The sequence below is a fragment of the Papilio machaon genome, chromosome 17, assembly GCF_912999745.1.
Source record: "Papilio machaon chromosome 17, ilPapMach1.1, whole genome shotgun sequence".
Lineage (NCBI taxonomy): Eukaryota > Metazoa > Arthropoda > Insecta > Lepidoptera > Papilionidae > Papilio > Papilio machaon.
In genome coordinates this window covers 50,347-63,893 of record NC_060002.1, presented here as the reverse complement: position 1 = coordinate 63,893, position 13,547 = coordinate 50,347, and the positions used below count along the sequence as shown (strand labels likewise).

Sequence of the window (13,547 nt, the reverse complement as noted above, 5' to 3'; positions counted from 1 at the left end):
CTATAAAAAATTACCCTCAGGGGGGGTGGGGGTTAGGTAGGGTGGGGGGGGGTTTTCCGCGGGGCTACACCGGATAGGGCCACCCATACCGGGCAGGCCCGCGGAAATTGGGGAGGGCGGCCCCGGCGTGCACTAACCTGCCGTCGGGGAGGGGTGGGGGGGGCATCCGTCCGCAACTAGGGAGGGTACGCCGACCTCCCTAGATCTCCGTAGACCTAGTGGCTTTGGGGGGGCTTTTTTCTTTTTTGTTTGTTTTTCTTGCATTTTTTCGTTTTGGTCTTTTATATTTTTTGGTTATTTTTTGTTTGTTAAGGGGAATACCGCAACGACCTCGTAGAAGCGGCACTATGAGTATGCGGGGCCACTAGGAGCGGAGCGCTTGCCTTAGCCGGCCGGCGCGCGAGAAAGGAAAACTCTATAAAAACCCGACAGTAAAGTCGTTAAAACCTACAGACACCTGGCGACCTCTGTAGTAAGAAGCCCCATTATCCGGAACGGGCGTCACCCGGTGGTGGAGTGTATATCGTCCCATAATCGTGGGAACAAGTATGGAAATAAAAGAAAATAAAAGTAATGAGGAGGGGAACGTGTTGAAGGAGTTGACGAAGGAGTTGAGGGTTGTGCTTACGCGCACCCCGACACCGGTAGGGCCTCAGGCCGACAGGAGGGTTTCGGAGTCCGACTCGGACGCGGCGGCGAGCATGGCGTCCGCTGCTAGTCGCGTTGGGTCCCTGGAGGTATTGAACCGGGACGATCTCGGTAGGTTCTGGAGTGAGGGTCGCGGGCAAAAGCGCCCCAGTGAGGTAGATATGGCAGGCTGGTCTGATGAGGAAAGGTCGGAGGCATCAGCTTGCAGAGGGCCTCGTACAGAAAAGAGGGCCCAGGCGAAAGCAGCTAGGCAGAGGGCTGAGGAAGACCTCGCCAGGGAGGCAAATATCGCCCGCTTTCGGCGGGAGACCCGGGCTAAGTTGTTTCCGGAGCCCAAGCAGAAGATGGAAGAGAGGGGGGCAGCCCAGCTGCAGGAACAAGTAAAGGAGGACTTGGAGGTCATCACCAAGGTAGCAACCAAGTCCTCCAACCTGAAGGGTACATTCGTGCGGACCCTTAAGGACGCCGCGGCATCTATTAAGGAAGCCGTGGAAGTCCTCGGGGCCCGCACAGTCACGGAAGAGACGCGGCACTTGCAGGCGGACAACGCCCGCCTAAGAGCCGAGATGGCCAGCCTCCGCAAGGAGCTGGCAGAGCTACGGGAGGAAATGCAGAGAGGGCGGACACAAGGTCCCGCCCCCACAGCCACAGACATGATCGCGGAGGCCGCCCCTACAGGGCCCTCCCAACTAGAGGAGATCTGTCGGACGGTGATGGTCCAGGTGGGCGGGATGTTAAATGCCCGCCTGGCCTCGTTTGAAGACAGGCTCCTCCCGGAGAAAAGATTGCGGCCGCCGCTGGCAGCCGACAAGAGAAACAGCGGACGCTCTTACGCGGCGGCGCTCTCGGGGCCAGCACCGGTATCAGCACCGGTGCCAGCTCCACGAGTACAGGGCAAGGCGCCCCCAGCGCCGCCAGCCAAACCTGGCGCCAGCGGGCTCCCGCGGCAGGCTCCCGGTTCGTCCACGCAGCGCCCTGCGGCGTCCGCACAAATTCGTCCGTCCAAAGCCCAAGCGCGGGCTACAAAAGTAGGCACTTCTTCTACCCCGCTTTCAGAGGGGGAGAAGAAGAAAAAGAAAAAGAAGAAGAAGAAGACAAAAAGTAGTCCTCCACAGGGGCATCAGCAGCCGCCGCAGCCGCCGCAGCTTATTGAGTTCCCATGGATTAAGGTGGGGCCTAAAAAGCGGCCCGACGCAAAGAGTCGCGCCCGTAAGCTCCAAGAACCCCAGTCGTCAGCAGTCGTCCTGACGTTGCAACCGGGGGCGGAAGAGAAGGGCGCGACTTATGCGAAGGTGATTGCCGCGGCAAAAGAAAAGATAGACGTGGCGGAATTCGGTGGTCAGGGGGTCCGACTTCGAAAGGCAGCCAATGGAGGCCGCCTTTTCGAATTCCCAGGGGCCTCCAGTGGTGAAAAGGCGGACTCCCTGGCTCAAAAGCTGCGGGAGGTCTTAGGTAGCGAAGTCGTCCGGGTCTCCAGGCCCATGAAAATGGCTAGCCTACGGGTTACGGGTCTGGACGACTCCGTTACCAGTGCCGAGGTGGTCGCCGCTGTTGCGGCGGCAGGAGTATGTCCAGCGGAACAAGTGCGGGCTGGAGGAATAAACGCTGGCCGCGACGGACTAGGGTCAATAATTGTTACCTGTCCCGTCGCAGCTGCGAAAAAAATTGTAGAGGGCGGAAGGCTGCTCGTGGGCTGGGTGTCCGCACAGATCCAGCTTCTGGACGCCCGGCCCCTTATGTGCTTTAAGTGTCACGAACGTGGGCACACGGTGGGCCAATGCAGCGAAGAGGTTGATCGCAGCGCTTTGTGTTACCGTTGCGGTCAACCGGGCCACAAGGCCCGCGAGTGCTCCGCGGCACTGTGCTGCGCGGTTTGCACTGCCGCTGGCAGGCCGGCAGGCCACCGCGCGGGCAGCAGAGCCTGCGTCTCCCCACCCAAGGGGAAAAAGAAGGGAGGAAAAGGCAGTTCGAGCCAGGTGGCCGGACAGTCTTCTTCCTCGCCCCAGGCGGTAGCGCCAGTGGCTGAGGAGGTTCCAATGGTCGAAGGTTAAGAATGGACTTGAACCTCCTCCAGGCTAATATCAACCACTCCGCCAGAGCTCAAGACTTATTGTTCCAGAGTATGGCGGAGTGGGGGATCCACATCGCAGTGGTAGCCGAGCCCTACCGCGTCCCGTCAGGGGATGATTGGGTGGGGGACATAGATGGTGTCGTGGCTTTGACGTCCCGGTCCATGGTGGGATCTCCGGCCTTCGCCAACGTTGTCCGAGGCCGGGGATACGTCTCCGCTCTTGTCGGCGACATCATGGTGGTCGGGGTGTACTTCTCGCCGAACCGGAGCCTCGCCGACTTTGAAGAGTTTATAGAAGAAGTCGGCGTTCTCATAGGCAGAAGTCACTCCGCCCGCGTGCTCGTCGCCGGAGACCTCAACGCCAAGTCAACGGCTTGGGGGTGCCCGGCGACGGATCCGCGCGGACAAGAGCTGGAGGAGTGGGCGACGGCGACCGGACTCACGATCCTGAACCAGGGGTCGGTTAATACGTGCGTTCGGCGCCAGGGCGGCTCAATAGTAGACGTCACTTTTGCCGGTGCCGCTCTGGCACGACGTATTCGGGGCTGGGAGGTGCTGGAGAACGTGGAGACACTGTCGGACCATCTTTACATAAGGTTCGTTGTCTCCACGACTCCGGCCAACCCCACGGGCCCAAGCCGACCCTTGCGGGGGGATGGTCCCCGCTGGTCGCTCCCACGCATGGACCGCGACTTCCTTGTTGAGGTTGCCCTTGTTGAGGCGTGGTTCTCCGCACCGCGTGAGGACAACGTCACCGACGCCGGACAGGAGGCGGAGCGCCTCGGTGCTGCCATGACGCGCATTTGCGACGGCGCCATGCCGAGAGTGCGTTCCGCCCCCTCGAGGCAAGCGGCGTATTGGTGGTGTGCGGAGGTCGCCTCACTGCGCCGCTCATGTGTGGCGGCGCGGCGCCAATACACCCGCTGCCGTCGTCGAAGAAGGCACAACTTGGCCGAAGAAGAGCGACTCTACTCCCTCTACAGGGAGGCGGTAAAGGCTCTGCGGACGGCCATCGGTGTGGCCAAAGACAGGGCCAACGACGAGATGCTGGGGACTCTGGATAGAGATCCGTTCGGGAGGCCCTATAAGATGGTTCGGAATAAGCTTCGGTCCAGGGGTCCTCCCATTACCCGGAGTCTTCAGCCTCTCGTCGTGGAGTCGGTGGTCGCGGCGCTGTTTCCGCAAAGAGCTGAACACGAGGCGCCCTGCATGGCGCCTCCAACTGTAGAGGGAGAAGAGAGCCTAGGCGCGCCACCGGTCACGGAGGCCGAGCTCGGGGCGGCGGTGATGCGCATGCGCGCGAAAAATACCGCCCCAGGCCCTGATGGCATCCCCGGTCGCGCCTGGGCGCTGGCACTAGGGCCGCTCGAACAGTGGGTTCGGGCTTTGTTCTGCGCCTGTCTCGAGCAGGGTCGGTTTCCGGGAGAATGGAAGAAGGGAAAGCTGGTCCTGCTCAGGAAGGATGGACGCCCGGCAAACGAGCCGTCGGCGTACCGACCGATCGTGTTGCTGGACGAGGTGGGTAAACTTTTTGAGCGTGTGATCGCTGCTCGCCTCGTCCACCACTTGGAGACGGTGGGGCCGCACCTCAGCGCCAACCAGTATGGCTTCCGCAGGGGCAAATCCACCATCGACGCAATAGCGCGGGTGAAGGCCCTTGCGGACAGTGCGGTATCCCGGGGGGAGGTGTTGGTGGCGATATCTATTGACATCTCGAACGCCTTCAACACCTTGCCCTGGAGCTGCATCAAGGAGGCGCTGAGGTACCACACGGTCCCCCGGTACCTTCGGAGGATCGTGGCGGCCTACCTCTCCGAGCGATCGGTCGGGTACCCTACCAGCGGTGGCTGGTCAGAGAGGGAGATGTCGTGCGGTGTTCCACAGGGGTCGGTTCTTGGGCCCCTCCTGTGGAACATCGGGTACGACTGGGTCCTGCGCGGGGCCGTCCCGAGGGGTGTTAACGTCGTATGCTACGCCGACGACACCCTCGTGACGGCCTGTGGCAGCACGGACAGGGAGGCTCGAAGCAGAGCAACAGCCGGCGTGGCCCAAATAGTGGCCAGAATCCGAGGACTGGGATTGGAGGTAGCCTTACACAAATCTGAGGCCCTATACTTTCATGGGCCTCGAAGAGCGCCTCCAGCCCAGTCCGAAGTCGTGGTTGGCGGAGTTTCCATCGGCGTCGGGAGCACAATGAAATACTTAGGTCTTGTTCTCGACAGCCGATGGAACTTCGAGGAGCACTTTCGGCGTCTCGTCCCAAAGCTCGTGGGAGCGGCTAGAGCCCTCAGTAGGCTCCTGCCGAACTTGGGCGGACCGAGCTCGCGGTGTCGCCGCCTTTACACAGGTGTGGTGCGATCCATGGCGCTCTACGGAGCGCCTATTTGGTCGGACGCTCTGACCGCCCGTACTAGGGCCCTTTTACGTGGGCCCCAGAGAATCATGGCGGTCAGAGTGATCCGAGGATATCGCACCATATCATGTGAGGCGGCCTGTGTGTTGGCGGGGACGCCGCCCTGGGATTTGGACGCCGAAGTGCTCGCCGGTGTTTACTGGCGGCGAGCGGATGCCCGTCTCCGGGGAGAACCCCCTCCCCCAGTGCAGGAACGTACGTGGCGGCAGGCGGCGGAGGCCGAACTTGTCGTTCAGTGGCAGGAGCGGCTTTTAACGCCGTCTGCCGGCCACCGCACAATTGAGGCGGTCCGGCCCGTCCTTGAGCTATGGACGGGCCGGAAGCATGGAGCTCTCTCTTTCCACCTGGTGCAGATCCTGTCGGGGCACGGTTGCTTCGGCAGGTATCTGTGCAGGGTGGCGAGACGAGAGCCCACCGAGGAGTGCCACGAGTGCGGCCACGTGGAAGACACAGCGCAACATACGCTGGAGTCATGCACTCATTGGTCGACCCAGCGGGCCGCACTAGTGGCGGCAATAGGAACGGACCTCTCGCTGCCCGCCGTCGCTAATGCCATGGCGAGCAGCGACAGTTCGTGGCAAGCCGTCGCCTCCTTTTGCGAGGAGGTGATGACGCAAAAGGAGGCGGCTGAGCGGCGGCGGGAGGACGATGCAGTCGGTAATCCTCTCCGCCGCCGCAGGGCCGGGCGCAGGCAGCGTGCCCAAGACCGCCGCATGCCCCCATAGTGGCAGGGCTCCGGGCGATGGACCTGAGATAGCCATCGCCCGCCGAGCGTCAAAATTGATCTCGAGGTGGAAGGCGCACTGTAATGTTCCCGGTGCGCCTTACATGAAGTTCGGGGACCCCAGGTCCCCACAAAGGAGGGTCTGCTTTGTCGGACGGCGCTGACCGGGTCGCGGAAGATTGCGCAAGTGTTCCCGTGACCCGGTCACCAGGCGCGTGGCGGAACATCGTTGGGTTTTTAGTGGGTATTCCGGCCACTTCTTCTTGGCCGGCGAGTCCCACATACCCTCCCGGAAACGGGAGGGATGCGGAAATGCATTTTCCCAACGTAAAAAAAAAAAAAAAAAAAAAAAAAAAAAAAAAAAAAAGGTTAGGTTAGGTTAGGTTAGGTTAGGTTAGGTTAGGTTAGGTTAGGTTCCCCACCAACGGTTCCCGCCTTGTCGTGGCGGTGGGGCTCTAGTAACCGTGGCTGCCTCCCACGGTGAAGCTAAGAGGAACCAGGGTCGGCCTAGCGTGCAGGACCGGCTGTCTTGGGCCGGACTGGGCTGGTCTAGCGTGCAGGGCCGACCCACCCGGAGGAGGCTGCCAGAGGCGGACTGTGGGGTCCGCTTCGGAGCATGCCTGGAGGTGGGGCCGCGGGGGGTGCGGGTGGGTACTGGTTTATCCTGCCCCCTGCAGCCCTCGTGGCCGGATGTGTATGGTGGGGCTGCGGAGGGGTACTGGCATACCCAGCCCCTCCGCGGCCCGTAGGGTCAACGGCGGGGCCCGACATCGGACCCGCCGATGGTGGCTGGGGAGGCGGGGGTAAAACCTCGTCTCTCCGGCTTCCATAGCCCCGTGGTGGCAGGTTCGGGGGGACCTGTCACCCGCTTCGAAGGGCAAGGAGGATGGCGCGTATCGTTCCGGCGCGCCTCCCCTAAAGGATGGATGGTGGGTTCACCCACCCCAGTGGTGGAGCTGCTTCGGCGGCTAGCGCAGACGGGGCCGCGGAGGAGTGCGAAAGCGTGCCCGTAGCCCCGTCACCAATGCGCAGGAGGAACAGAGGTGGTTTAGCGGGTATGCTCCCACTAGGGGAGAGAATCTCGCATAACTTCGTGTCCCCCCCGGGGCATGTCGTATGCATAAAGCATTCCCCTCTTTAAAAAAAAAAAAAAAAAAGGTTAGGTTAGGTTAGGTTCCACGGGGGGTGCGATGGCCAGTGACCTCCTCGTGGTGCACCCTGGAAACTCCCGAACGTCTTTAGGGAGGCTAACAACTGGCTAGGGGGGGGTATCCGCGGGGCTACACCGGACAGGGCCACCCATACCGGGCAGGCCCGCGGAATTTGGGGAGGGCGGCCCCGGCGTGCACTAACCTGCCGTCGGGGAGGGGTGGGGGGGGCATCCGTCCGCAACTAGGGAGGGTACGTCGACCTCCCTAGAAGTTCCGTAGACCTAGTGGCTTTGGGGGGCTTTTTCTTTTTTGTTTGTTTTTCTTGCATTTTTTGTTTTGGTCTTTTATATTTTTTGGTTATGTTTTGTTTGTTAAGGGGAATTCCGCAACGACCCCGTAGAAACGGCGCTATGGGTATGCGGGGCCACTAGGAGCGGAGCGCTTGCCTTAACCGGCCGGCGCGCGAGAAGGAAAACTCTAACAACCCGACAGCGAAGTCGTTAAAACCTGTGGACACCTGGCGCCCTCCACAGTATGCAGCCTTTCTCGCCGGAATGGTGTTACCCGGGGGTCGACATTTTTATCACCGTACTCGTGGGAACAATATGGAGACAAACAAAACAAAAAAACCGGTAGAGTTGGAGGAGGTAGCGAAGAAGGAGTTGAGAGTGGTGTTGACGCGCACCCCTGTGCCAGTTGCGCGCTTATCGGAGTCGGACTCGGATTCGGCGACCAGTTTCATGTCGGTCGCGAGTCGAGCGGGATCTATGGAGAGCCTGTATTCAGGCAGATCTTGGGGTGAGGGCCGCGGAAAAAAGCGGCCTCTTGAGGAGGGTCCAGAGGGCAGCACTCGCTCTCCGGGCAAAAGGAAGGGACGCGGTCGTCCACCAACCACAGGAGAGTACGTGGGGTTGGCGGCGGCAAAACAAGCCTTTTTAAAGGCTCAAGAAGAGGAGATGAAAGCCCGCGCTGAGGCTGAGCTCTTGGACTCAGTGGCAGAGGCACGCAGGACTCGCTCGACACTGTCCCCGGCGTATTCGCCGGAGCTTGTTCTTGGTGAGCCTGCAAATCCCGATGGTGACACGGCGACTTCAGTCCTGAAAAGGATAGGGGCAAGCCTAGAAATAGTGGAGAAGGTGGCGAATAAGTCGTCGAACCTAAAAGGCACCTTCGTGCGAGCGCTGCATGACGCCGTTAAGGCTATTAAAGAAGACTGCACAGCGCTCGCACAGAGGACGCTCTCGGAGGAGACCCGGGCTCTACAAGAAGATAATGCGCGCCTACGCAAGGAGCTCGAAGTTGTGCAAAAACAAATGAAGGAGATAATAGAGCAGATGCGCAATGCCCCGCAGGCGGCGCAATCTCATGACATCGAGGAGATGGAAGCACGAATCATCCGACGGTTCAATGCCCGACTGGAGGGGCTGGAACCGCGGCTGAATCCAGAACCGCGTATCAGGCCTCCCCTGGCCTCTAGTAAGAAGCCGTCTGCGGCACCAACGGCCACGACATATACATCGGCCTTGATGGCCTCAGCGGGTCCTGTGGCTGGCCCGTCTCGTGCGGCCCCCGCGGCTGGCTCGTCTCGCACGGCCCCCGCGGCTGGCCCGTCTCGTGCGGCCCCTGCGGCACCAGCGGCTCCCGTGGCTGGCCCGTCTCGAGCAGCCCCTGCGGCTCCCGCAGTACCTGCGGCCCCTAAGGCTGGCCCGTCTCGGACGATCAATGCGGCTCTCCCGGCTCCCGGGGGTCCTGCAAAAACAAAGAAGAAAAGCAAGAAAAAGAAGAAAAGACCTGCGACAGTTGCAAAGCCACCATCGGCTACCGCAGCTGCTGCGCCAACCCGCCCCACTAACCCGGACGAACTACAGGAGAACTGGGCGTGGGTGAGGGTGGGCAAAAATGGAAAGGCCGAGAAGGCGACAAAGGTGCCCACGACATCCAGGGCACCTCAACGGCGGAACGCTGCTGCACCTGCGCCGCGCAAATTAAAAGCGCCGCAATGCTCTGCGGTTGTCGTCACGTTGACCGAAGGCGCGGTGAAGAAGGGCCTCACCTATAGTGCCGTCCTCAAAGAGGCTAAGGAGAAGTTGGATCTCCAAGAGACCATAGGAGTCGAGTCGGTCCAATTCCGCAGGGCGGTCACCGGGGCCACCATCATCTGCGTCCCGGGGGCCACCAGTGCTCCGAAAGCGGACATCCTGGCGCAGAAGCTCCAAGAGCTCTACAAAGACGACACAATTAAAATTTCCCGACCTGAAAAGTCTGTTGACATCAGGATCGACGGACTGGATGATGCAACGACAACGGAAGAGATCAAACAATGCATCGCCAAAAAAGGAGAGTGCACACCGGACCAAGTCCGAGTTGGTTCGTTAAGACCCAACAAATCGGGCATGTTTAGTGTGTGGGCCTATGTCCCAATCACCGCGGCGAAAAAGCTCGCCACCGGACGATTTCTAGTGGGCTGGGTTGCGGCGAGAGTAACAGTCGGCAGAGCGAGGGATCTCCACTGCTACCGTTGTCTGGAGAAGGGCCACGTGGCGAGTCGTTGTGCAGCGGAAGACCGTAGCCGACAGTGTTATAAGTGTGGCCAAGAGGGACACAAAGCGGCGTCTTGCTCGTCGCAACCCAATTGCGTCCTTTGTGCGGCGGCGGGCAAAGACGCCAAACATCGATTGGGAAGTGCAAATTGCTCGGCACCCAAAAAACCGATTTCGAGAAGATCGCTGGTATCCCACCGCAGCGCTGCCCCACCGAGCGGGGAACAGATGGAGATCGCCGAAGCTGTCACTAATTAATGGCTGTACAGCTTTTACAAGCAAATCTGAATCACTGCGCCAGAGCTCAAGATTTATTGGTCCAGAGCCTGGCGCAGTGGACGATTGACATTGCGGTGATTTCGGAACCGTATTCGGTTCCGAACAGAGGCAATTGGGTGGGAGATCTCGATGATTTAGTGGCCCTTTACACCCAAGTCGACCACCCAATTGCCTCACACAAAAAAGGAAGAGGGTGCGTAGGCGTCAAGTCTGCCGACGTCGCGGTGATTGGAGTGTATTGCTCGCCGAACCGGTCGCTGGCGGACTTTGACGCCTACCTAAACGAGGTCAGTGCCCTCATTCAATGGGGGCAACCGCTGGACATCGTCGTGGCCGGGGACCTAAATGCTAAATCGAGAGCTTGGGGTTCCCCGGTCTCGGACTGTCGCGGCGATCTATTGCTGGAGTGGATGGCCCAGCACAACTTGGTGCCATTAAATACGGGCACGGAGCACACGTGCGTGCGCATGCTGGGTGGTTCTATCATAGACGTCACATTCGCGAGCCCCGCCCTAGCATGTCGCGTACAAAATTGGAGGGTCCTGACTGGGGTGGAGACACTGTCGGACCACAGGTACATCCGTTTCGAAGTTGTCTCCTCCCCATCCGGGGCCCAGACCAGACGAAACACCCCTGCTCCCGCCGGGAACGGACAAATGTGGTCCCTAAGAACGATGGACAAAGAAGCAGCCGAACTTGCCACCATTGTCGGCACATGGTCCCACAAGATGGAGGGAAAAGAGATTACTGAAGGCGTGAACTGGCTGACCGAGACATTGGCGCATATTTCCGATAGCGCCATGTCGAAGGTTCGGCCAGTGCAACATCGGAGAAATCGGGTCTACTGGTGGTCGGCAGAGCTATCGCGGTTGCGAGCTGTGTGTGTGGCTGCCCGCCACCAGTACGCTAGATACCGCAGACGTCGCGCAAGGGAAGAGACTGAGGAGCGGCGTCTCTACGTCTTATATCAAGATGCCAAGAAGGCCTTGAGATCTGAGATCGCCGCCTCCAAAGACCGGGCCTGGGAGGAATTTCTGAGCAGTCTGGAGTTGGACCCATGGGGCCGGCCGTACAAACTCGTGATGAGTAAGCTGCGCCCCTGGGCTCCTCCTCTGTCTTCGACTCTGGACCCGGCGCTACTAACATCTATAGTGACCACACTCTTTCCTCCCAGTGCCCGAAGCACCGGTTTTGACTTCTCCGGCTCGATACCGCCCGGTTCTGTCCCGGAGGTATCCGAGTCGGAGCTCCACATGGCTAAGACTAAGATGCAGTGCAAACGCACCGCCCCAGGTCCCGATGGGATTCATGGGCGGCTGCTTGCACTAGCATTAAACCACGGAATTGACGACGCACTTAGGTCACTACTGACCAAATGCCTAAACGATGGAAACTTCCCGTCAAAATGGAAAGTGGGAAAACTGGTCCTACTGAGGAAACCCGGGAAACCGGAGGACAGCCCGGCAGCCTATCGTCCAATAGTGCTGCTTGATGAGGCCGGCAAGCTGTTTGAGAGGGTGATTGCCGGCCGCATCAATCAACATCTCTCCTCAGTAGGACCAGACTTGGCGGATTCCCAATTTGGCTTTAGGCGTCAACGGTCCACGGTAGACGCCATTGCCCATCTCCGGAACGTATGTACAGAGGCGACATCTCAGGGTGGGGTGGTGGTTGCAGTCTCGCTTGACATAGCGAATGCCTTCAACACCCTGCCCTGGGACAGCATAATGGCGGGGCTGGAACACCACAGGGTCCCCCATTATCTAAGGAGAATCGTAGGTAGCTATCTTCGGGATAGAAAAATCCTATACCCTACTAGGGACGGCTGGGAGAGCCACATTGTGTCGTGTGGAGTTCCACAGGGGTCAGTCCTCGGGCCGCTCCTGTGGAACATTGGCTATAACGCGGTGCTGCGGGGAGTGTTAGTCCGCGGTGTGCAGCTCATCTGCTACGCGGACGACACACTCGTCGTAGCCACCGGCTCCGATTTTAGGGAGGCCAAACTGCGGGCCACAGCCGGTGCCTCGCAAGTCACGGCGAAGATCCGTGGTTTAGGCCTCAAGGTCGCCCTCGAGAAATCGGAGGCGATCTGTTTTTATGGAAGTAGGAGAGCACCTCAGACTGGGCTAGAAATAGTGGTCGGCGGTACTCCCATACCAATCCGCGGTACCCTAAAATATCTCGGGTTGGTACTGGATTCGAAATGGACCTTCAGGCCGCACTTTGCGGCCCTAGCTCCAAAACTGGATGCCACGGCAGCGGCTCTAACCCGCATACTGCCAAACATCGGTGGCCCAAGCAGTAAACGAAGACGGCTTTATGCTATGATGCTGAGATCGAAGGCCCTATACGGATGTCCGGTTTGGGCCGGCGATCTCTGCTCACAAAATAGAACTCTGCTGCGGCGGTCCCAACGTGCTGTGGCCATCAGGGTGGCCAGGGCGTACCGCACGGTGTCTTTCGATGCCGTGTGTGTTATTGCCGGACTCCCACCATGGCACTTGGAGGCCGCCGCCTTAGCGGAGGTTTACTGGAGAAGAGACTGCAGCAGGAGAGAAGGCGAGGAACCTCCCTCTCCCCTCCTCCCTCCTCCTCCTCCTCCTCCTCCTCCTCCTCCTCCTCCTCCTCCTCCTCCTCCTCCTCCTCCTCCTCCCCCTGAACTAGTTCAGGAGTGGAGGGACCAAGCCCAGAGAAGAACCACGCAGACATGGAGCGATGAGTTGAGGATGTCTGTGGCGGGCAAGTGGACTTTGGACGCTGTCCGCCCCAGACTCCGAGACTGGTTAGACAGGCGGTGGGGGCACCTCTCCTACCGGCTAGTGCAGATGCTGAGTGGCCATGGCTGCTTTGGCAAATATCTGCACCAAATAGCCGGTAGGGAACTAACACCTCGGTGCCACCACTGTCCTGCTGAAATCGACGACGTGGCACATACAATTTTTGACTGCCCGGCATGGGAAGCCGAAAGGCAACCTATAGCCCACATTCTGGACACGACGACACTGACTGGAGTGCTCGACAGTATGTTGCGTAACGAGCACGACTGGCGGGCATTCCAACAGTTCGCAGAGAATATTCTCAACATTAAGGAAGAAGCGGAGAGGGTAAGAGAGGCTGACCCAGCATCCGCCCCTCTTCGTCAAAGGAGAACGGGCCGGCGCCGGCGCGCTTTCCATCGCCCGGCGTAGGCCATGTATATATACATATTGGAGATTATATTTACAAATGTTTATATTTATATTTTATTTTATACTTAATATTTATATAGTTATTTGTGAATATAGATTGTAAGGAGTAGATGTTATATATATTTAATATTTATACACACATAATCATTTTAAGGAGATTATTTACTATTTATGTTATACACCTTAATTAATTAATCAATCAATTTTGTTGTTGTTATATGTAAATATGTAAATATCTGTAAATAAGTAGATTAATTAATTAATTAATTAATTAAGGAGAGCTGCGCAAGCAGCAGCACAGGTGGCAACTCTGGTTAAGGCACTGCTGATACAGAGTGAAACCAATGTGTAAGGTGGGCACGAGGGTTTTTAGTGGGTATGGCCGAACGCCTGTAGGCGAGTCCCACACTCCCTGCGCCATTGCACTGCCCGGCGCAGGGGTACGGAAGTGTATTTTCCCTCTGACAAAAAAAAAAAAAAAAAAAAAAAAAAAAAAAAAAAAAAAAAGGTTAGGTTCCACGGACCCCACGGAC

At 58.7% G+C, this 13,547-nt stretch overlaps 1 protein-coding gene across 1 annotated transcript; it reads left to right on the top strand.

Moving 5' to 3' along the window:
• Positions 1–548: 548 nt before the first annotated feature.
• Positions 549–2,699, top strand: LOC123721886. The gene has a single exon (XM_045681961.1). It carries the CDS (start codon positions 549–551, stop codon positions 2,697–2,699), a length of 2,151 nt encoding a protein of 716 aa, XP_045537917.1.
• Positions 2,700–13,547: the final 10,848 nt, after the last annotated feature.

Bases quoted from the DNA above. Each gene is read 5' to 3' on its own strand.
- LOC123721886 (XM_045681961.1), top strand. From the start codon at position 549: ATGGAAATAAAAGAAAATAAAAGTAATGAGGAGGGGAACGTGTTGAAG.